The sequence below is a fragment of the Dermacentor silvarum genome, chromosome 2 (genome assembly GCF_013339745.2).
Source record: "Dermacentor silvarum isolate Dsil-2018 chromosome 2, BIME_Dsil_1.4, whole genome shotgun sequence".
In the NCBI taxonomy this organism is placed as follows: Eukaryota; Metazoa; Arthropoda; class Arachnida; order Ixodida; family Ixodidae; genus Dermacentor; species Dermacentor silvarum.
Window position 1 is genome coordinate 259,446,601 of NC_051155.1, and position 22,857 is coordinate 259,469,457.

A 22,857-nucleotide genomic window follows, 5' to 3' on the forward strand; every position below is an offset into this window, starting at 1 on the left:
AAACGACAGATTGGAATTTGAGTTTAAAAGACCTATTCAATAAACGGTGCTATAGGTTAAACATAAAATTGCGAAGCTGATGTTTGAATGACGATATATAAAAGGCACGCTTAATGTTATAAGGCAAGGAATTCCAAAGTTTTATTAAAACAAATGCTACTCTTTGAGAACCGTAGTTAGTTCGTACCTTAGAGAGTATAAAATTGTTATTGGAGGAAACGCGCGTAATATTTGAATTAATGAGGTGTTGGATAAGAACAAATTTCAGAAGACTATGATCTTTAACTGCTTGATAAGCAAATGTGCAGACATTAAACTTGATTAGATTGTCAATATTCAGTATGTGCAGTTCCCGGTACAGATCAGTAACATGTGACCGTCGGTTGCTCCAGGTGACAATGCGAATGGCTTGATTCTGTACATGTTGGAGGGAAGAAAGGTGGCAATGATATGTTTGACCCCAGGAAGCAATACAATAATTTAGATGACTGTGAATGAATGCATAATATAAGGTGATCAAAGTAGTCAAGTCAAAGTAACATCTAGCTTTCAGTAATACCCTAATACCATAAAAAGTTTTTCCGCTGCAGCTCATTAATATACAAATTAAACTTTAAGCGGGAATCAAGCTTGATACCAAGGAAGAAACAATGATCTGATAGATGAATTGGATGTTTGTTTAGGAAGAGGGGCATAACTTGCGTGTTATTTATCGACCTGGAATTAAAAATTAATAACTTACTTTTGGGGGGGGGGAGGGATTTATCAAAAGCTTATTTTAGCACACCATGCACTAATATTAATAAGCTCTGCATTAAGGGTTGTTATAAGGTTGCTTAGAGAATTACTCGAACATAAGAGAGTCGTGTCGTCAGCATTGAAGATGCATTCTGATAATGTGGTTAGACACTGTGGAAGATCATTAATATACAGTAGTAATAAAAGCGGACCCAGAATTGAGCGTTTTTTTTTTTTTTAACGTAAGATGCGAGAATTTAATTGTAAAGAATTTTTCAAGGCAAAATTAGCAACAACGAAAAGCTTGATAAAGTGAGACCTTGATGTTCATGCGGCCATTTGTATATCTGCAAATAAAACTAATGAAGTTCTCTTGTCAGTACTTGAAAATACATGTCGGGGGGTGGGGGGGTTGTGTAACAGATTCCCCCCCCCCCCCCCCCCCCTGTCGGAATATCTCCCAGATTCGAACTTGGCAGGTGTGGGAATGTATTCACATAACAAAATAAGTTTGTTGCAAGAATACCATGTGCACAACTATCACATCGATAAAAAGCATGCATAATCTACAAGGGACTGCAAGACCGTAAAGCTTCAAAATACAACCAGTGAAATCGAGCATGTGTGGGTGACATGATCCTTCGTGGTGGATGGGGGTACGAGATGCTATGAACGGTCATGTGGCTGCCACCGGCCAATCGCTGACCACAGCAGATGGACCAAGACATGGTGCCACTTTTAAAAATGCAGAAGCTTCAATTTTGACTTAGCAGCACCGGCACCCACTCCATAGAACCGTGCGTAGCAGCGGCCAAAATTTCAGATGCCATATGCTGCTTCATTTTTAGGACATTATCTGCATGTGCAATGTCGCAAAAGTGGTGACTGCGAGCGAAGGTGAAACTGTTCAACATATTGCCCTTGCTGAGGCAAATTGTCAGCCTTCCATTAGCTGTCAGTACTAAATCGTAACTTTCAGTCGACTTGAATAAAGCAGCGAGGATTAATCTTAGTAATGTGATGTGACTAACGAATATTATTTGATCAATGCGGTAATGGCCGGCAAGCCGTCACATGAGTCTAGCTGCTCATACATTTGCATTAGTAGTTATGAGCAGCAATTGGGCCTGACATCACATGCTTACTGATGGCCTCCTTTGGATCGGACAGCAACTAGCAAATCTTCCTGTGAACTTATGGATGGAAGTGGGAAAACTCGCACCTCACACAGTGACCAGGTTCAGCAGACAACCACACTTGAGCCATGCATGGCTAGCTTGAGCTGTGCCAACATCTCCTGTTCTGTGCCCTTACCTCTTTTGCACAAGGTGGTTGGGAACTACCAGAGAAAGCGCATGTGCTGCATGGTCTAGTGCAAAAACCGAGTTGTCCACTACGTGGTAGACCTCCATTTTTCTCTGCAAGATACACAACGAAAGAAGGAATGGGTGGTGAAGATTGGTACACCAGTGCGGCAGTGCGCATTCTGGGAGGGGCCGACTGAGTCTATTGTTGGCAAACGAGTTTTATTTTTTGCAGTTGTGAATAAGGTTTCTGTAGACAAGCATGCTAACAAATGCTGAACGCATTCTTACCGTACACAAGTAATCTATATTGAAGTGATAAAATTGGGTATCTCACGAAAAGCTTAAACTTTTTTTCTGACATCCTTGGAAAACCTTGAAGCAAAGGATGTTGTCCAGTATGGTGCAAGTTTTTTTATTATGAATATTACAACCTTTTTCCGTAAAGTTTCGACTGATTTATTTTCTTCTCTAGAAATGATTCCCCAAAACTGCGTATGTGTAGCGCCATCTTTTCGGGCTCACCTGAGCTATTTATGTTAATTGCTGTGGCAGCCGCTAGATGGTGCTACATGTAGAAATATACGTTGTCACTAGTCGTTTGCGCATTCTACTGTGAGTGAATGTGGAGAGATGGACGTCCACCTCAAACAGTGTGCAAACATTCTGTGTGGAGCTGGCAAGACAGCCACACAGACGTATGAGCTCCTTCGTGACGCTTACGGCAACGAGACATTATTGCGGGCGCGAGTTTTTGAGTGGCAGAAGAGGTTCGTTTCGGGGAGAACGTCGGTGGAAGACGACACAAGGCAGGGGCGCCCTGCAACCTCACAGAATGAAAACATGGCTCGGATCAGGGAGATCGTACAGCAAGACCGCACCATTACAGTCCGCATGCTATCGGATGCTCTCGACATTAGTAAGACAACATGCCACCAAATTTTGCGTAAGAACTTGGGGAAACAAAAGCTGAATGGCAGACTTGTGCAGCACTCCCGCACACAGGACCAGAAGGACACGCGGGCATCAGTGAGCGCTGATTTGCTCTCCGAGGCAGGGAAGGATGCTGCATTCGTCGACGGCATCATTGCTGAAGACGAAACATGGTGTTTTCAATGCGATCCTCAAAGAGGGCAGAGCACCGAATGGCGGTCCACAAGCGCTCCGGCATCGAGAAAGGTGCATCGACAGAAGACCAAAACAAAGTTGATGCTGACAGTTTTTTTCGATCCCAGAGGTGTCATACACCATGAGTTCGTCCCACAAGGGCGGACGGTGAATCAGGAGTATTATATCCACGTTAGGGTGGCTAGAAGGGGAGGTGTGAATACCGGCGGCGCTTTCCCTTGGGCGCGCGTGACCCCTTTGCACACCGATGCCACCAGGGGGAATGTGGCGCTGCTGCTCACGATGTAGTAAAGCCATGCTGGTCTGCGCCTCCGTGCCTCCGCTGTCAGTTTGGTCTCGTCACCTGTTTTGGAGTGTTCCTCGCGACATTCCGTCATTCAAGGGTGAGATGCAGTCGTCAGCGAAAAAGAAGACGGAGCGGAGCGTTGGTGCTTTGTGCTTGGATGTGATACTGGGTACAGGAAAACCTCAGAAAAAGTATCTCTCTTCCATGCCCCTGCCTGCAAACAAGCGTTTGCCAAATGGGCTCGAGCGATCCCAAGGGCCGACAAAGCATTGCAGGAGAACTCGGCAGTTTGTTATGTTGGCACCAAAGTTATGTTGAGCACCGCAGCGACGCACGGCTAGTCTATTACATTGCAGGTTATGTGGCGAGAAGGCGCGTTTTTGCCCACACATTGTGGAGACTGCAAAGCAGCATGTATAAAGGCAATATCCCCAGAGAACTTCCATCAGAGGCATCCAAAGGGTGGGACCTTGGGGGCCTTTTATATCCCTCGGAATCGTTCTATAAGCTGGTCAACGCCCTTGAAAACAAACTCACTCGTGCATTCAGTGTAACAAGCTTGCATGCCAAAGCTGTGGCCGAGATTTTGCAGTCAATTGGTGATATGCCAAAAATTGGTTGCCGAGACCATTCTGCTGCCCTGACAGCATCAGTTATACGTTTTTATTGCCTCGTAAGGATTCACTTTTTGCTTAAAGGTGTGAATCAGCAGGGAAGTGAGAATAAACGGAAAACACTGAAACCTTGTGTGTTGTAATGTTTCCCTTTTTTTTTTCCTCACTTGTAAATAAATTATTGCATAACCAGATCTCTTGCTTCACTGTCTGCAATCATGGGAAATTGCTTGTATGAGCGTCAAAATGGCATGCTACATGTCTGCAAGCCAGTGGCTCACCGACGGGGGGTTGTAACCCTCGCCCTGAGGCCGAGTTAACCCCCCCCCCTATCGTTTAACCCCTTTTCTTTCCTTGTGCCTTTGAGTACCATGCAACTAAGATGGAAGACGCGCAATCGTCTGCACACTCGCAAAGTTGTGCAAAAAGCGCACGTTTTTACAATTTACCGTGAATACATAAAGATTGGTGCTGTTTAGATGGCATTGGCAAACTACGGCAAACTGTCACCTCTTCCCCCCCCCCCCCCCCCCCTGCCCTTGGCAGAGATCCTGGGTGTGCTACTGCTGCAAGCGCAGAAAAAAAAGTGGCTTGTAAATAACGTCGAAACGTTATCAGGTAATGTCTGCAGTTTACAGGTCCTACGGCACGCATAGGGTGATTGCTGATTTTGAGGACGACGCATTTTCAGGGAGACGTAATGCAAGGCGCCCGTGTGCCGTATGATGTCATTGCACGTTAAATAACCCGAAGTGATCAAAATTATTTCGAAGCCCCCCTCTAGCCCCTAACAGCCCGAGCCGCTTCACGAAATGTGCACAGACAAAACGCGTTTGAATCTCGATACCATGCGAACTGGGCCCGTAAAATTTCACAGGAGTAAGCATGTGGGCTCACATAACATTGTTTTCATGATAGATTTATTCTTTGACGCTCGCAGAAAGCGCGCGATATCCGAAACGGGCTCGCTTTCACTTTGGTGGTAGAGATGCAGCCGACGCGAGGCTGGCGATGCGCTCATTTTGGCTGCTTGCCTTCCCGCGCCTTAAAGGGCTTTACCGCGCCTCAGTCAACAGCGCCGCCCTGCGGCATCAGTGCGCTGAGGAGTCACGCTTGCGCTGCCGGTATTCACACCTCCCCTTCTAGCCACCCTATCCGCGTGCTCCAACACATGCGTGATGCACTGCGACGCTGTCGCCCCGAATTATGGGCATCTGGACAATGGAGCCTTCTCCACGATAACGCAAGGCCGCACACTGCTCTCAGCGTGACAAAATTTCTCACCAAGCACAGCATTACTGTACTTCCCCATCCGCCATACTCGCCTGACCTCTCCCCATGCGATTTTTTCCTGTTTCCTCGTGTGAAGAGAGCCCTAAAAGGTCGCTGGATGGGGAGCGTGGAGGCCATTCAAGACGCCACGACAAAGGAGCTGACAGCCCTGTCAAAAGAAGCGTTTTCCAACTGTTTCCAAGACCTCAAGAAGCGTTGGAAGCTGTGTACAGACTGCAAGGGAGACTATTTCGAAGGGGTGCTGCACAAATTACTTCAATGCTAAATGCATTTTTTTTTAATGGGCTCGGTCTCTGAACTTTACGGACAAGGGTTGTATTAAATTTAGGACACACTGCTGTCATGCACACAACAATTTCAAGCTTTAGTGCTAAAGCAAATGACATGGCAGCATTTAATTAGTACATCTTTACCTTTATTTAGACATCTAGTCGTATTCAGTTTTAATTTGGCTCATAATGTCACACAATGCAAATGGCTTCACATATGTCATGAGCTTTCTCCTGCTTACCATACACCTCTCGATCTTGGTTTACTTCGTGTGCCACCTGTAGGTCGGGTGCTGCAAAAATCTGAGTTTGCCAGAGCTTTCGTTTATGGCACAATAAAATTTTGAGACCGTTGTTGTCGGGTTTTTTTTTTACTGTTCAGCTTCTCATAACCGAACAACAGCCCTGATTGGTTAAAAAAAAAAAGTCAAAATTTACAATAGCAGAAAGATTCATCATCTTTGGAACTTATTGCAATATATACATAAAAATTTGCTAACATTGGCATTGGTCATGGCGGCGTGTTCTTTCTGGTTTACAAGACGAAACATCGAAGACGCCCTTTTAACATGAATACAGGAAAGGCCTGCAGTTGCTTTAATGCAGTATGTGAAATGATGTGCTAGTGCATCCGCCATGAAACTAAAGGCTCAATGCATTCTTCCGAGAACTCCCTTCATGGCCCAGTCGTAAAACGGCAGAAAACTACTGCTCATACATGTCAAATGCTGCTGTCGGTTCCATTTTTGCTTTTGGGTTCACTATTTGAGAACAGTACCAGAATGGACTTGCTAGTGTACTGCAAGTCATGAGGAATGCTTTGCTGCACACGCAACAGCAGAGGGCCTCTCCTCCTCTGTAGGGTCAACCATGCAGTCAGCACCCACGCCAAATGTTGTCGCAGGTGCATTGGATTAGCATCTGCAGGCAAGGAGGTAACACACATCATGAGTAGACCCAGCTTCTAGTTCTTAATTATTGAGAACTGTTTGTTCTAATTTCTCATTAGGAAGCTCAGCTTGACGAGCAGGTTGTGCAAGCTTGTTGTCATGGCACTAACATATGATCAAAATTGAGGGCCCTTAAGTTCAGTTTTTCAGATAAATTGGTTTTTACCAGTGAGTGTGTTGTGGGATTTTATTGGATTAGTCTGAAAATGCATCTTCCTCATGTATAGGTCATGGCGAATGAGGCAGTAAGCTCGAAACTGAGTTGTGGCGACAGGGCCTAAGCTACCAGCATTGTGCAGTAATATGCGACATGCATTACTGATGTTGTTTATCATGAAATTTCAAGTGGATTATTGAAGTAAGGAAAAGTTTGTAAAGGAGTTCCTTGCACAAAACAGCCGAGTTGATTTTGCTCTTCCCTTTCTTTGTAAGTTCCCAATTATTTGGACATTTTTGCAGTTCCCTTTGTGCCTGAAAATTGGTTGGCGACTGTATATATACACACCAAGGAAAATTTATTGTGTTTTCAAACAATAATTGTTGTCTATCGTACATGTCTCTCCTCTCGTTTAACGCCATGTGCCTGGCACCTTAAGGTCACGAATGACGTGCACTTAACCCCTGTATTCAGAGTTGCGCCTTAACCTGAAGCTGCTCGATTTGGCCAAGATATTGCATGGTGCAAATGTGATCAAAATGCTCAGTGCCTTTCCTTGGGCGTGTTCATGTCAGGCATAAGTTTTCACCAAATCAAGCATGGCCTTCAGGTTAGGGCACATTTCTGAATATGAGGTTAAATGACATAGTGTTCTTGACAGGAAAGTAGTGAGTGCAGTGTTTCAAAATGAAATGCATGCAATATTGACAATTGTTGTTTGGAAACAAGATAAGCCCCAATGGTTTGAGTGTAGCAGTCTTGTGGCAGTGCTTATGCCAGTTTCTTTTTTCTTTAGTATTCTGCATTTCGGATCCCTTTATCCTTGATTCTTTGCTGCATCTAAAAGAGACTCAATTGGCCCATTGCTGAAGCAGTGAGTTACAGATACATTCGCCAGTTTTTCTCGAGCCTTCTGTTAAGTACAACATTGCATATTGTTGTAGCATTCTGCTTTTTATACAGAAGGCAGTTTGTAATGACAGTTTTTCTATGAGAGCGAAATATTTGTGTGCTAATCAGTTTCTTTCTTGTATTATAATTTCTTTGTTGAAATGATGGTTTCTCTGGCAGTGTAAGAGAACCATGCTATTGTAATAAAGTCAATGTGCTAGATAGAGTAGTTTGTTATGTGTCTTGTTCGTCTTAGCATGTGGTTGTTTTCTGTTCATGAGGTATTTAGTCATGCTAGTGAGCATTTAGTTTTGCTATGCGGTTTATGATTGCCCCTTCTGTGGTAATATTTCTAATTACTATAGCACGTTTGGTTTTCTTCTTGGGCCATTTTGTACAAAAATGGAAGCAGCTGGGTACTCTGGGTCGTTGCCACCACTGAGTCATCATGTGGCACAGAATGAAGCAGTAGAGGCCTTGATGCAGGTGGGCGGAGCAGGCACGTGCGGTGCCCGCTGCTGCCATGCCACTGTTTGGCAAGTCCCAGAAGAGTCCCTACGAGCTGGTCAAGGTCCTGCGGGAGGCCGTGCTGGCATTGGAGCGGGGGGACAAGAAAGCTGAGAAGGTATGCTGCCACTGTTGTGTGCTGCCCCTAATGATAACATGATTTTCCTCTGCTTCTATGCAAGCTGCCGACAACTTTGGGAAAGGCGCTGCGCGTGAGTATGCCTGCAGTGGTCACAATAAGATCCACAGCCATCGTCTTTGTGTAAATCTACTTTTAGACTGTAGTCTGAGGACTATACAGGTTAAAAGAGGAGTGCTGCAATGCATTTTGACCATGGGGAGTAAATACTACCAGATGCGAGACAGTGCTGCCGTGAACACCCCAGCCAAACATTACTCACGTATAGCAGGGAATGTATAACATTGCTCTGAATTTCCTGCAGCTTTGTAAAAACCCCGCCTTCTACAGTGCGCATGGAACAATTTTGCCCTCTTACGTAGATTGGCTGGATTTTAGAAAACCTCACGAATAGCCATGTCTTTATCAAAGCCCAGAAAAGTGTCTGCAATGCAAACACTGTTCATATTACCACACATATAAACATTACAGAATTCAACACTGTTCATATTACCACACATATATAAACATTACAGAATTCTACGGCATCCAAATCTTGACATGACAATTCTGTTTCCTTCTTCTGGTAGTCATCATTTTCTCAAGTTGTGTTGGCACCTTTGCAGTGCAAGATTGTGCCACCACTCAAATTTCACTGACCTCTGCTGCAGTGTGCATCTGCATGTTGCAGTGCATCTTTGGGCTTAATGCTAGCAGAACTGTCACTCTTCTTTAACTTCTGTCATTATAAGATGTGCAGCACAAACGCAGCATCTCTCATGTTCTCAGTTCCTTTTAAAGTTGTATGGAACAGCTTCTCAAGCCACGTTAATCAAAATGAAAAGGAAATTGTGGCACCATTGTGCAGTTGACTGCAAGAGGGGTAGTGATATAGATGTACTGCATTCGTTAGCCCAAGATGCATAGCTTCGGTAGGGCTGTTTAGAGTGTATTGGACTACCAGCGTCCCAGCAGAGAAAGGACGTTAGTGGTCGCCACTTGGCAGTTTCGTTGAGCACATTCTCACAGCTACAGTGATCACATAAACTCACCCATACAAACCCAACCGTAACTTAAAGAGACAGCATCCGAGTTCAGCGAGTCACGTGTGCCAAAACCAGAAGCAGTGATGTTCACATGAACATAGAAAGCTAAAATTCACCTGCTCGCCATGGTGACTTGCAGTGGGCGGAGTGTTGCGAACACCACTTCGCCGTAGCCTCCACAATGCAATCCGTTAAAAGAGCACCACGTAGGGAATGAAGGCTGATCATTGATTCCTAACAACTCTGCTTCTATGGAATGCGTTAAAATAATTTTTGCTGTAAAATATTACTAAAATGGTGCCATTTAAAAAAGGTCCCGGAACACTTTTGTAAATAATTGTAGATTGGCCTCACTATCAAAGGACATCACCTCACGAATCTCCTGCCTAAAATTTTTTTTTAATCTTTCAAGTATCGTTGGAGTTAAAGGTAGTTATCGCACCGATGCACAACTTTCTCTCTCCTTTCGTCTCCACTAGGTCACTGGAAGCTACACAGGGGGGAAGGCAAAGGGGCAAGGTCCTGCCCAAAAGTTGGAGATTTTCATTAGTTGTTTACAGCATGATTTCCAGTTCAGGTATGCGGGGTGCTCTCTTGACACAAGATGCGTGCTCAGGCTGCGTGTCGCCAAGCACCTGTAGCTACGCCACCCTCAGAGACTAATCCGAGCACGCAATTGCCGAAACGTCTTGCCAGCAAAAGGGCTCGTCGTGGCACCCCGTGGCGGCCACGCTATCTATGATACGCAGCACGCGAATGCAATCTCACAGGATGCACGCAGTAGGCTCAGCTAGCAGCTGTCATGTGTAGACCAGAACTGCAAAGATGAAATGCTCTTTTGGTCTTTTTGAGATTGTACACGTGGATTTTTCAATATTTAACTCAATATTTTGATGCAAGATTGTAAATTCGCTGATGTATTTAGTGCAATGATATTTGGCTCGCAGGTTCACAGGAGCCTTCTCTATGAATCATCAGTGTTTTCTTATGTTCAAAAAGTGTTTCAGGGCCTCTTTAATGCTAAAAACATTTCACAGATTCATTAAAGTACAGTTCTGCCGGAACATTTTCTTCCTCCCACTGCGCCCCAGCAGTTGCCCGGAGAAAGCATAGCTGAGCATGCGGTGGTTGTGCAGTCGCTTACTGCACCACCTGTTGGTAAAAGATGACTACAGCAAAAAGTGTATAGCATATTAAAGTTTATCAGTGCCAAGCAATATATTTTTTGTGTATTGTTGCAATTTTTGTGACGATAGAATTAAAGATGGCACTTTTTTTGTTACTTCTAGACACTGGCGAATTGTTAGACAAAGCTGCGAGGCTGCACAATAGTAGAGCCGGAGGTGCTCGACTAGGCTATTGTGGTGTACTAGTGTGATGGTTATGTTGTGGGCCCAGGCCTCAAGCACACAAAGATGGCACAATGAACAAAGAGGGGCTTTAATGACACGGAGACGGGACTAGGACGACATACACGATAACACACACAATTCACTTCTAGTTGTCTGTCGCTTATACAGCGTTCGCTTCTGGATGAAGTCTAATAGCGTGTCGGTATCACCCACTCGCATCACGAGGAGTTGCAGTGATGACTCTAGCCGCGGGTGGCGCAGGGGATGAAGGCCGGGGCAGAAGCCCGGCACACGACGAGCCACTCGCGTGACAGCTGGGTCGGGATGTCAGCCAGACCTGTTTTCCAGCTCACCCAGGAACACCGGCCTAAGGTAGATGGACAGCTCGGCTCGTTCGGGACGAAAGCCCAGACCAAGCACAGGCTCAGCCCAGGTACAGCGACAGCCCGTACCGCTCTCCCAGCTCAACCAGGAACACCGGCCTGGGGTAGGTGGACTGCTCAGCTCGTTAGGGACGTAAGCCCAGACCAAGCAGTTCAGACTGGTAATATGGCTGTCCCTTCAGCGCCTGGCACCGACCCTTCTTCCTCGTCCATCGCGCACCAGAACAGTCACGCAGATTCGACCGCGCAATTCAAACATAGTCTATTCCTATCACATTCCCCCCAAGTTCAAGAAGTCGAGGAGGGGTGTCGCACGGAAGAGTATCGAAAGTCACTCGCTTCACGCAATAATATTCACATGCTTCGCGGAATTGAGGTATCGCAGTGGTTGGTGCTCTGATTGCAGGATGAAAGGGAGACCGTAAAGGTACACATGAAATTTCTGTACCCCCCACACTATGGCAAGGCACTCTTTCTCAGTTGTGGAGTAGGCAGCTTCACGCGGGGGAGACTTCCGGCTACCGTAGGACACCGGGAGCAAGCTTCCGTCGTGTTCTTGTGAAATAACTGCTCCAAGACTTCTCGAAGAGGCGTCCCTGTGTAACAAACAGTGTTTGCTCCAATCTGGAGCCTTTAGTACAGGCTGCTGTAACAGCTCCTGTAGTCGCATAACTCTCTCTTCGTGTGGTGTCATTTACAGTCATCGTCCTTAGTGGTGCAGGTCCAACTAAATGACATGGCACCGTTCGTTGACAGACGTCACACGATTTCACAAACCGTTTCGTTTCCGACTGCACCCCTGGCCAGTAATATTCAGAAACGATCCGATCCACCGTTCTCTTCACACCCTGGTGACAGGCGTGGATGCCTTCATGCGCCAACTTCATCACGTTCACCCGAAGATCTTTTGGCACCACTAATTGATCGAGTATTTTTCCACCTGACACTTTGTGTTTCCTGTATAAAATGCCATCATGTAATATTCATCTTCGTGGCCACCTGCAATCATCATCTTGCCGACCTTTTCGAAGCAATGCCTCAGAGAGTCATCGTCCTTCTGTAAAGCTTTCAATTGGCTTTACTCTATTCTAGTGACTGCGGTTTGCATGACAGGCAGTGTGAGAAGCGACAGTGTCTTCATTTCCTTGGAAACAGCAATGAGCTTGGCACCAGATTCTTCGTCTTCTGTTTGTCTCGAGGAGGCGACTGTGTTTTTAGCTAGGGACAACGTGTGGTCCTCTGACTCGTAGCTCTGACTGAGTGGTGAATGACGTCCTCGTGGCAGGGTAACTCTTCTTCTCTTGTAAGCTTTCTGTGGAGACCATGAACTGGTCGGGTAATCTGGGGGGTGGGCACCCTCAATGTTTCCCAGTACCACGTCATACAAAGGGTCGCGCATACATTTAACTCGCGCGACGCCTGTAAAGAATGGCGTGTCTAAATGTACTATTGCTTCCGGCAAGTAGCGAATCGTGCGATCAAGCAAGAGCACTGCGCCTTTTGTTCCCGTCATTTTTTCCCTCAGGTACCAAAGAGAGACGCACTACCACGGTACTACAGCCAGTGTCTCGTAAGACAGACACTGGTTGTGATTCAAGGAAGCCTCTTCCCACTGGCAGATTTCCGTCACATTTGGGGCATGGTGGCATTAACGCCACGGTGACTATTGGGACTCTTTCGCCGTCTTGAAGCACGACGTATCCGCCACGCTTTTCTGTCGGTTTGCGACGGAGCCAGCATACACGCAGCTTGTCCTTGATTTTTCCTACTCGAGGGTTCACCTTGTTCCTTTCTGCCGGACCATTCGTGACCATCAGGGTTTTCTTTAGTCCGGAGCCAGCACTCCGAAGCTCGATGTCCCGCTTTATCACAAATGAAACATCGATTAGTTGTCTGCGGCGCCGCCGTTGGGGTTGTAGTCTTGCGAGCAGAGTGTAACGCGAACTCATTGGAGAACTTCTCGCCACCTAGATTGGTCAGGTTATGTGCCTCTTTAAAACAATCGGCATTCTTCGACAATATAGCGAAGGTCTTACAATTTCTTACAACACTTGCAGCGACGCAGACCATCTTCCCAAAAACTGTTCAGCAATCATGGCGTCCCTGAGGGAGTCGTAGGTCCTCTCGGTGTGGGACATTTTAACCCAGCGGTTGAAGTAGCCCGATATTCTTCCTGCATATTTCACGCCAGTCTCGTGGTCTTCGGGCCTTGCGGTTCGAAACTTTTCTTGGTATCTCTCAGCGGTGCACCGAAACCGCTGAAGGAGAGTAGCCTTCAGCTGGTCGTAGTCTAGGGCTGCATTCGAATCAAGTCGTCCTATGACCGTCAACGCTTCTCCTGTGAGGCAAAGGCTGAGGGAGAGTGCCCATTTCGACGGGGGCCATTCTTGACTTGTTGCCACTTGCTCAAAACGTTGTAAGTAGGCGTCTAAATGATCTCCGTCTTTGTTAAACGGGGGGATCAACTTATGAGGACTGAATACCTCAGGAGCCGCCCTGGTAACCGACTGTTGCGTTGTTGGGTCACTCAACGCGCCTTTTGCGCCAGCAGTCTTTTCCTGGAGCTCGATCTTGAGCCTTAGCACTCGTTCTTCCGCTTCCAATCGTAGGCGCTCTTGTTCTGCCTGTGCTTTCACGTCTTCGCGATGTTGAGCGCACTGGTCCCGTTCTCTCGCGATTTCTGCGTCAACCCAGTGCTTCAGCTCCGCTCCTGTCATTCCTAAGTCTTTCCCTATAGCGTACAACCTCCTAATCTCCATCGTTCCTCCTGTGCGCTTGAGAATCCTGGCAGGCTCGCCAAAATTGTGGTTATGTTGTGGGCCCAGGCCTCAAACACACAAAGATGGCACAATGAACACAGAGAGGCTTTAATGAGACGGGACTAGGACGACATACACAATAACACACACAATTCATTTCTAGTTGTCTGTCGCTTATACAGCGTCACTTCCGGATGAAGTCTAATAGCGTGTCGGTATCACCCACTCACATCACGAGGAGTCGCAGTGATGACTCTAGCCGCGGGTGGCACAGGGGATGAAGGCCGGGGCGGAGGCCCGGCACACGACGAGCCACTCGCGTGACAGCTGGGTCGGGACGTCAGCCCGCCACGGCTACACCGGAACACGCCGGCGTCATATGCCCACACAGCAGTGGAACAGGCCGGATCAGGCACAGTTCGCCAGACCTGTTTTCCAGCTCACCCAGGAACACCGGCCCAAGGTAGATGGACAGCTCGGCTCGTTCAGGACGAAAGCCCAGACCAAGCACAGGCTCAGCCCAGGTACAGCGACAGCCTGGACTGCTCTCCCCGCTCAACCAGGAACACCGGCCTGGGATAGGTGGACTGCTCGGCTCATTCGGGACGTAAGCCCAGACCAAGCAGCTCAGACTGGTAACATGGCTGTCCCTTCAGCGCCTGGCACCGGCCCTTCTTCCTCGTCCATCGCGCACCAGAACAGTCATGCAGATTCGACCACGCAATTCAAAGATAGTCTATTCCTATCGCAACTAGTCAACAAAAGTGTTCACAGCCGCGCTTATGTTGCAGAGTTCTTACCCTGATCTCATTTGTTAGGCACTGCGTCAAAAGACGGCAAATCGTCTCCTGAGCAGGTGAGTGGACCTGCGGCAGTTGTAGCAGCCATTTTGTATTTTTGTCCGTCTTACATGCTCTGCTCTGTGAGCTCTCTAGCGGAACAGAGATTCCGCTCATGCGCCTGCAGCAGTGTGTTCAGTGCATGCGCACTTGTGCCCCCACACTTGCTGAACATAGCGGGGCACAGGAATCGTTCCGCTTTAAAAAGGAGGAACGGTGATTTTAGTCAATCCCACATATGCACTAAAGCCATGATAATTTGAACTGCATCCATCTGGATGCAGGTCGTTTACAGTTTACAGTTCTGGCCTCTGAGACTGGCATGCTGCGACGTGCTTCCAGCTTTGCACATCTCGGAGGCAGTGTCGGAAATATGGCGGCCATGATGTGCTTCTGGCTCTTGTGTCTATCTAGTAAAGTGAAATTGCTTCGAGTGCTTGCAGTACATAAATGTATGACCTTCGAGATCGGATCGGAACTTGAAAATCCGCTTTATTTGAAAAAATTTTCTGGTCTGGGAATAACAAGGTTTTACTGTATCAAACTTGAATATGTTGAATTTATGTCGGTATCTAATACAGTTGAACCCACTTATAACGATCCCGGATACAACGAATTATTGGTCACTACGACCCTGCTTAGGGAAACTGCGTCCAGATATAACGAACATTTTCATAAGTGCCGTACTCTTGCAACTAACCCTTCAAACGTCTGTCACGGTAAAAGGAGGACGCACATGAGCGCAATCAGACAGGGTGCACTGCAGCGCGCCACCCACTTCGGACTAACTGCAACGAAGATACGACTAACGACATAAGCGAGCTTTGCGTGCACATTTCAGAAACCGCGACAAATGTCACTTGCTTTCAACCACGCTAGGGTAACCATGCTTACGAGGCATGTCTCCAGCGTGCTTAAGGGCGAGGCAGTACGGCGGCGGTGACCTCCAAGATAGCTTGCGCACCTGTTCAATCTGTGAGGCCATGACGGTGATACTCTCGTTAATGCGCAGTTCTCCATGCAGTAAATGTAGCAATGTGTGCTCTATGCGTGTTTCGACAATTTGGACCCGCTCTGGACTAACTGCGATGAAGATACGACTAACGACATGAGCTACCTTTGCACGCACATTTCAGAAACCATGATGATGTCACTTGCTTTCAACCACGCTAGGGTAACCGTGCTTTCGAGGCATTTCATTTTATTTATTTCTGGAAGTGCCCAAGAACAGCTCTAGGCCTTAGTATTGGTGCACTTGTGTTACACAAAGAACAGAAAATAAAGAACAAACAAAACAGAAAACCTGAAAGTACAGTGCTAAAATACAACATAAATTTGAATTAGAATTATGACAGAAATCAGATAATGAGCAAATGCAAGAGCTGAAAATATCAATATTGTAACGCAAGGTATTTTGTTGACACAAGACATGTTATAGATTTAGAGGTGCAAGATGAGTTAACGTAAAAAATGCTGGGGTTACACAAGTTTAGGCGAGGCACGCAGAATGTTACAGCCGACAGTAACCCCGGACAGGAAAAGTGGTTATGAATTAGTTTATACAAGAATAAGTAGTCGCGACCTTCTCGCCTTAATTCTAGGGGTGCAATATTAAAGGGCAACTCCGGCGATTTTTCGATGTCAACGGATGTCGATGAAATTCGCTGGGTCTGTTCCTCTGAATACCCCCGTCATGTCCTAAAAAAAGCAGGCTTGAGTGTTGCACAGATTTTTTACAAATGAATTTAATTTATTGCCTCGAGCACCCTACCTTACCCCCTCCTCAGTTATAGGCCACATTGTGTATGACGTCAGGAATGGTCCACGCAGAGCATGCCGGGATCATGCAGACGACAGCGACGAGAGCGTGCAGGAGTCGACGATGGTGAGCTAGCGCTTGGCGTGAGATGTTGCTGTCGCGAGAAGTTGCGTTCCCTGTGGACGGGCAAGTGATGCGGGGTGGCAAGCGGTGTTGCGTTGTTGGCTGCATGAACTTCAGCCCTCGCCATCCGCAAACACAGTTTGAGCCGATGCCGATCGCGTTCAGCCGAGGTTAAGCCTATCACAGAGGCCGAGTTAGTGCGTCTGCTGCTGGCGGACCAGACCGACTGATATGAAGCTAATTAAGCTATTAGGATGGGGAAAGCTGCTTCTGTAGTTCAGTTTTGACCATACGGATTTGAAATAAACCATTCCTCATTTCGTACAGTGCACACGCAAAAAGCTAAAAGCGACAACACGACACGTAATCAACATCCGTATACGTTGCCGTTCTCGAATGCGGCCAGTCGCACTCGCCGGCGCTTCCCTAAATGAAATGTGACTACGCAAATCCATGGGTGTATTATTACCCATTGTTATGCTGATATTATTTAGGTTACAAGGTGCACTGTTTGCCTCGTATCCCAAATGGGCAGCAAGCGGAGGCCCCTTCGATACAGCATGCATAAACAACCGTCTCGTTCAGCTGCCAACGATGTCATACTTCATGACATCGGCGTTTCCGCGAGAAATATATACATTCTCTAAATGAACGATCATACGCGCAATGTCCCAATCTATGTCTACTTTACGGAAGACTAATTGTGCGCATGAAGAGAATACGAAGAATAAATAAGCAGGCTGCACAACGCTTCCCTACTATACGGTCTCCCGCTCTCTGTTTCCGAAGGTGCGTGGTCGCACGTATCAGCGCGACCCAGAGTGATGTAACGGTGCTTACGTGCACAAAATCTACGTGTTTTGATATGTTCTGACATTAATTGATTTCACCGATGAGCGGCTATCTCAAGCGAACGACGTACGAGTGGTCGCTGTACCTGCCGATGTAAACAAATGCACCGGTCGGTGCTTTGGACTGTCAGCGGCGTTCTTGTGGGATACAAATGCGGAAAGTCGTGCTCCACATCTTACAGTGAGCATGCGAAGCGGTTACCTGAGAGGGGTAAAACGCCTAAAATAGCAAGCAGCACGTATATCACTGGTTAGGGCTACCCTTGGTCGTCATGTCGCAGCGCGATATGTTGCGCATGGGTGCTGGCTCTAGTGGTGGAGGACGGCGATTCGTGGCTATTGAATTCTTCTGAATCATAACTGCCACTGTTTGACAGATCCGAATAGGTGGTGCAGCTTACATCCAATGTCACCCGAAGGTCCCCGAAGGTCCGGCGCGGTCACGAATAAGCTGAGCGTCTGCTCTTCGCCGGTTTCGTTCTCCCCGCGGGCGAGACCGGCATGCGTTGCGCGCCTTCCCCGCCGGGGATACATTCGTGACGTCACACGCAGAGGTTCGCTCGGCTGCTTGCGCAGGTTTCGGTTTCGTTTTTGCGCTTTTTTTGCTTATTTAAAAGTATTTTCGAATTTGCGGAACAATTCTCCTATCAGGTGCGTCACAGGAGGGTCTCGGGAACCTAAATATTTTATTAGCTCGACATGGTCAAAAAATCGCCGGAGTTGCCCTTTAAACATGCGCAGTACACGCTCATAGGCATAAAATACACGGCATCCCAGAAATCGATCATACAGGATACTAATGAAACGTTGCTGAACACATTCAATTTTAGCGACATTGGTCAAATTAGTACAGTTCCGTACAACGGAACTAAATTCTAACTTGGTGCGGACAAAAGAAAAATACAAGAGAACAATGCAGTTGACATTCGTCAACTTTTTTGTCATTCTTGATATCAGACCTAACTTTCTGTAGGATGCATTAACCATGCTTGAAACATGTTGTTCGAAAGTTAGTAGGGAGTCAACCAATATTCCTAAGTCGCGCATACAACTCACTCTTTTTAAAGGAATGCTATTAAGTGAGTATTTGTATGATAAAGTCGTCAATTTACGGCTAAAGCAAACAAGTGTCTTAGTTGGGTTAATGCGCAAAAAGTTAGAAGTACACCACTTTGCGGCAGAAGTCGCATCTTGTAATAATGGACAATCCTGCACTGTTTCTATTTAACGGTAAAGCTTAATATCATCAGCGCACAAAAGGAGACGCGAATGACGCAAAGATTCAAGATTATTAACAAAGATGTTGAAAAATAACAGGCATAAGATGTTCTGCAAGGCCTTGATTCATAAGGCAAAGAGTATTTAACACCAACGCGAACATAATTTAACCGAGTGGACAGGTAGTCTTTAATCAGTGTGCACAGGCTGGTACTAATGCCGTAACTCGGGAGTTTATGGATAAGGTCATGCGAAACATCAAATGCTTTTGACAGGTCGAAAGTATACTGTGTCTAACTGCCTCCGATTAGCAACAGCGGGTCCCACAGCATCAACAAAAGAAACAAGGTTTGTTTCCGCAGACCTGCCTTGAACAAAGCCATGTTGGCATACACTAATCTTATGCTTAAAGAAAAACGACAGGTGTGTAAACATCACTATTTCAAACACTTTTGCAAAAGGAGACAAGAGGGACACGGGGCAATAATTTTTGATATCGCTTACTCTGCCACTTTTATGAACTGGCACAACTATTGCATTCTTCCAACAAGAAGGAAACGTACTCGTATGCAAAGCGAGATTAAAGATGTGCGTAAGGAGAGGAACAAAAATAGAACCTTTGATAACAAAACTTGGTATTTGGTCATAAGCAAGAGAATGCTTTGGTTTTAACTTACTTACGGCAGCTGCGATATCGTGTTCTGAAAAACATGAAATGTTGAAATGGTCACTGAAGCTATACTGCCAGTCACCAGTGCTAGGAGTATGCGTTGTATTCAAGAAAACTGAGGAAAACTGTTCAGCGAATGCATTGGCGATATTGTCGCAGTTTCTAAGAATGCCACGAGAAGGATGATTTATGACATTAATTTCGGCCGGCTCAGAACTGTGATCTTTTACATAGGTCCAGAAACGTTTGGGATCACATTTTTTTTACCACCCCGATGATTCTGTTTTCTTGAACTTACTATGGTACCTTAGCTTTTTACGAAGTAAACCGCGCAATTCCTTAGAAAACCACTTAGGATAGCGTGCAGGGCGAAACTCTTTGCAGGAAATGAAGGCTTCCAAAGCACATTTTTCATTATCAGTAAGCATGCTAACTACTTTGTTGACATCTGTGGCACGGTACAATTCAGACCAGTCGGCATCATTCAAATAATGGTAAAGACCTAGATAGTCACCGTTCGGAAAAACAAATGAGCGAACAGGCTCGCTTGACACATGAATCGCCTCTAGAAAAATTGCGAATTCGAGGGGAACATGCCAATGGTCAACAGGAACTAAACCGTTTAACATCAACAGGAAGCTCAGCAACACAGAAATTAGCCAGAATCAGATCTAAAACATTTCCAGTGGCATTTGGGACCTTGTTAAACTGTGTTAATCCAAGAAATTTGATAAAGAAGAACAGCGCATCCCAGCGAGGGGATGATAAAGATAGGTATGTCGCGCATGAAGAATCCCAAACAATAGACGGAACATTGAAATCGCCAGCTTTCACCCGTCACCACGTGGTGGCTCAGTCAGCTAAAGTGTTGAGCACAAGATCGCGGGATCGAATCCCAGCCGCGGCGGCAGCATTTCGATGGAGGCGAAATGCAAAAACGCCCGTGTGCTTGCGTTGTAGTGCACGGTATAAAGAACCCCAGCTGGTCAAAATTAATTCGGAGCCCTCCACTACGGCGTGCCTGTTCACATGCTATTATGATGTTCACATGCTATTATACACAGTGTTAGCAAGTCTCTGTCATAGCATTGTTTATTAAAAGCATAACTGCAGCATTTGAAAAAAAAAAAAAAATAAACCCGTTCGCATACTCAGGGCTGGTTGTAATGCTCCTCAAGATTTTCATAGAAGCCAACACATATAAAGTCTTGTTTTAACAGACCAAGAAAGTTCTGTGAATGGATATAGCTAATCTTTCTTTAAGTTCATAATGACTTACCATTGCAGGTTAATTAGGCCAAAATCTGGCAGCATGTCATGCTGCTAGTAAACTCGACTGATGGCAGCCGTTAAAAGCTCCTGCAAGCTGTCGGCTATCTGGCCACACTGCCAAGTTTCCACTGCTGCCATGCGGACTTTGTGCTCTCAACACTCGTTCCCTTTTTATTTCTTTTCCTTCATCAATGGCCCACCTGTCGCAAGGAAAAGCATTTCATAAGCATGAAAAATAATTAAAATAGAGGAATGAATGGATCATTACAGGAATTGATCAATGCAATCTCTTGACCCCTGTTGGTGATCGCTGGGCTTACCAGTCTTTCATAAGTGTGCCGACAGAGGCACACTCATGAAACACTGATGTCACAAAGGTTAGCCTCAGAGACTAAAAAAAAAAAAAAAAAAAGAATTTCCTTTTTTTCCTCTTAATTGGATGCATCCAGTTGTTTCCAGCAACAAGCCTTCAACACCGAAGGTTTGCAAAACTCTGCCAGCATGCTCGCAAAACACTTCAAAGCCTGGGCAGCATGGAGGTAACTTATGCGTGGCAGGTAGAGTCACACAGGCATAACACAGAATGTTCAACGGCTTGCATTACGTTGAGTGAAAAAGAGGCAGACACCATCAGACTTTTCTGTCGGTGTGACCAGACGGGGCATATCTTGGGAGTTATGCCGTGTATTAAGTAGCTGTTAGTATTGTTATGTTATATTATTTGAAATCAATAATAGCCCGATAGTATATAAATATCTACCATGTATATACAGTGTAGACCGCTTATAACGTAAGTCGCCGGAGTCGTGAACATCTGCACTGTAAGTGCAGTACGCTATATAACCAAAACAACGATTTTCAAGCCCTGCACGTATGCAAAACATGTAGACCAAGCAGCCGCGCGTATCCGAGAATCTAAGCGTGCGACCGGGAGCTTTGCATCTGTTTAAATTAGAGGTGGGCAAAACGGCTCACTTCAGTGAGCGGCTCGGAACGGCTCCGCTCACTGAAATGAACCGGCTCATTTGAACGGCTCACCGGTTCCCTTAAATCTGTAGTCTGTCTTATGTACAATCTAGCTATTTGGCTTTGAAAAATCGATGTATGCATTAGAATAACCGTGTTATATGTGATTTCGCTATGTTTGGAGAATATTTATCAATTACTTATTTTCAAAACGTGAATTTTTAATTGTAATGTACCTTTCTTTCCTGATATTGAGGATAAAATGCTTATACTACTGTAAGACAGAATGCTATGTATTTTTTAGAAAATATAACCTCATTGTCATTACAGGAGCTTTTCTGTTTTTGTGGTGTATTAAAATAAACTTTGGTCAAAATAAGAAAAATTATTGTAAGTTTTCTTTCAAATTTATTAACATACACACGCTCACTATAACATGAGTGAGCTGTAACGCCATACAAAATGAATGTGGAAATAATTTCTTCAAGTGCAATACAAAAATCACACGCAAGATCCACAAAACTTAACTATCTGCACTAAAAAGTTCTACATCAAATGTATGTTATGGTTAATAAACAATGTTTTGCTGACTTTATCAGAAGTGAGACGACTCCTCTTTTCGGTACAAATTTGGCCAGCTTTAGAAAATATTCTTTCACACGGTACACTTGTCGCGGGAATACAAAGCCTTTTTATAGCCACTGCATACAAGTTCGGGTAGGTGAGTTTTCTACTTTCCCACCACTTAAGCGGATCATTAATGCGGTTCAAGTACGGCTCGTTTAGGTACTTATCTATCTCAACTACGGCCTGAGCTGTAGGGTCTTGTTTTTCTTGCAAGGAGCTCAAACTCGCGTCAAACTCATCCCATACTGATGAGGTCTGAACAGGCGTCTCGGGCTCATTGCTTGATCCAGGCTCCGTACTTTGGATAGTCGCTTTTACCATCAAAACAAGCGCTTTCTTAGTCGACTTGAACTTCGCGTCATCCCCAAAGCCTTGTGACTTAAACCGTGGGTCCAAAAATATTGATTGAGAAATTAATTCGTTTGATTCTCTGTTACCAAATCGCCGTGTCAGACCATCTATGAGTTCGTTTGCAAGCTTTACAATAGTCTCTGCCACGATGTGCGATTGGTGAGAGTAGTGCGAAATCGTTCGAACAGCAGCAGACAACGAACGGTACCATCCTTTGCCAATTAAGACTTTTTTACTGCTCCCCTCGGTGCAATCGGGTGCCACACCATAAGACGAACAAAAAACCAAGGGGACTGCTGCGCACACCACACACTGCGAGCGAGTACCAGTAGCGCGAGTCGGCCCACACCGGCCACCAATCGTCGGTCAGAAATCGAAAAACATAG

The 22,857-nt window shown here is 45.8% G+C and overlaps 1 protein-coding gene across 3 annotated transcripts in view; it reads left to right on the forward strand.

Annotated features, from left to right (window-relative positions):
- LOC119443185 (protein Mo25) overlaps window positions 1-22,857 on the forward strand; it is an 85,655-nt gene that overhangs the window by 8,262 nt on the left and 54,536 nt on the right. For 2 of the 3 annotated variants that reach the window (XM_049662653.1, XM_037708350.2), the window contains exons 2-3: window positions 8,117-8,255; window positions 8,320-8,349. In XM_049662653.1, the coding sequence (XP_049518610.1) occupies window positions 8,154-8,255; window positions 8,320-8,349 (132 nt within the window). In that variant the 5' untranslated portion in view covers window positions 8,117-8,153. The remainder of the gene's footprint in view (window positions 1-8,116; window positions 8,256-8,319; window positions 8,350-22,857) is intronic. The other variant, XM_037708351.2, reaches the window with a different exon arrangement.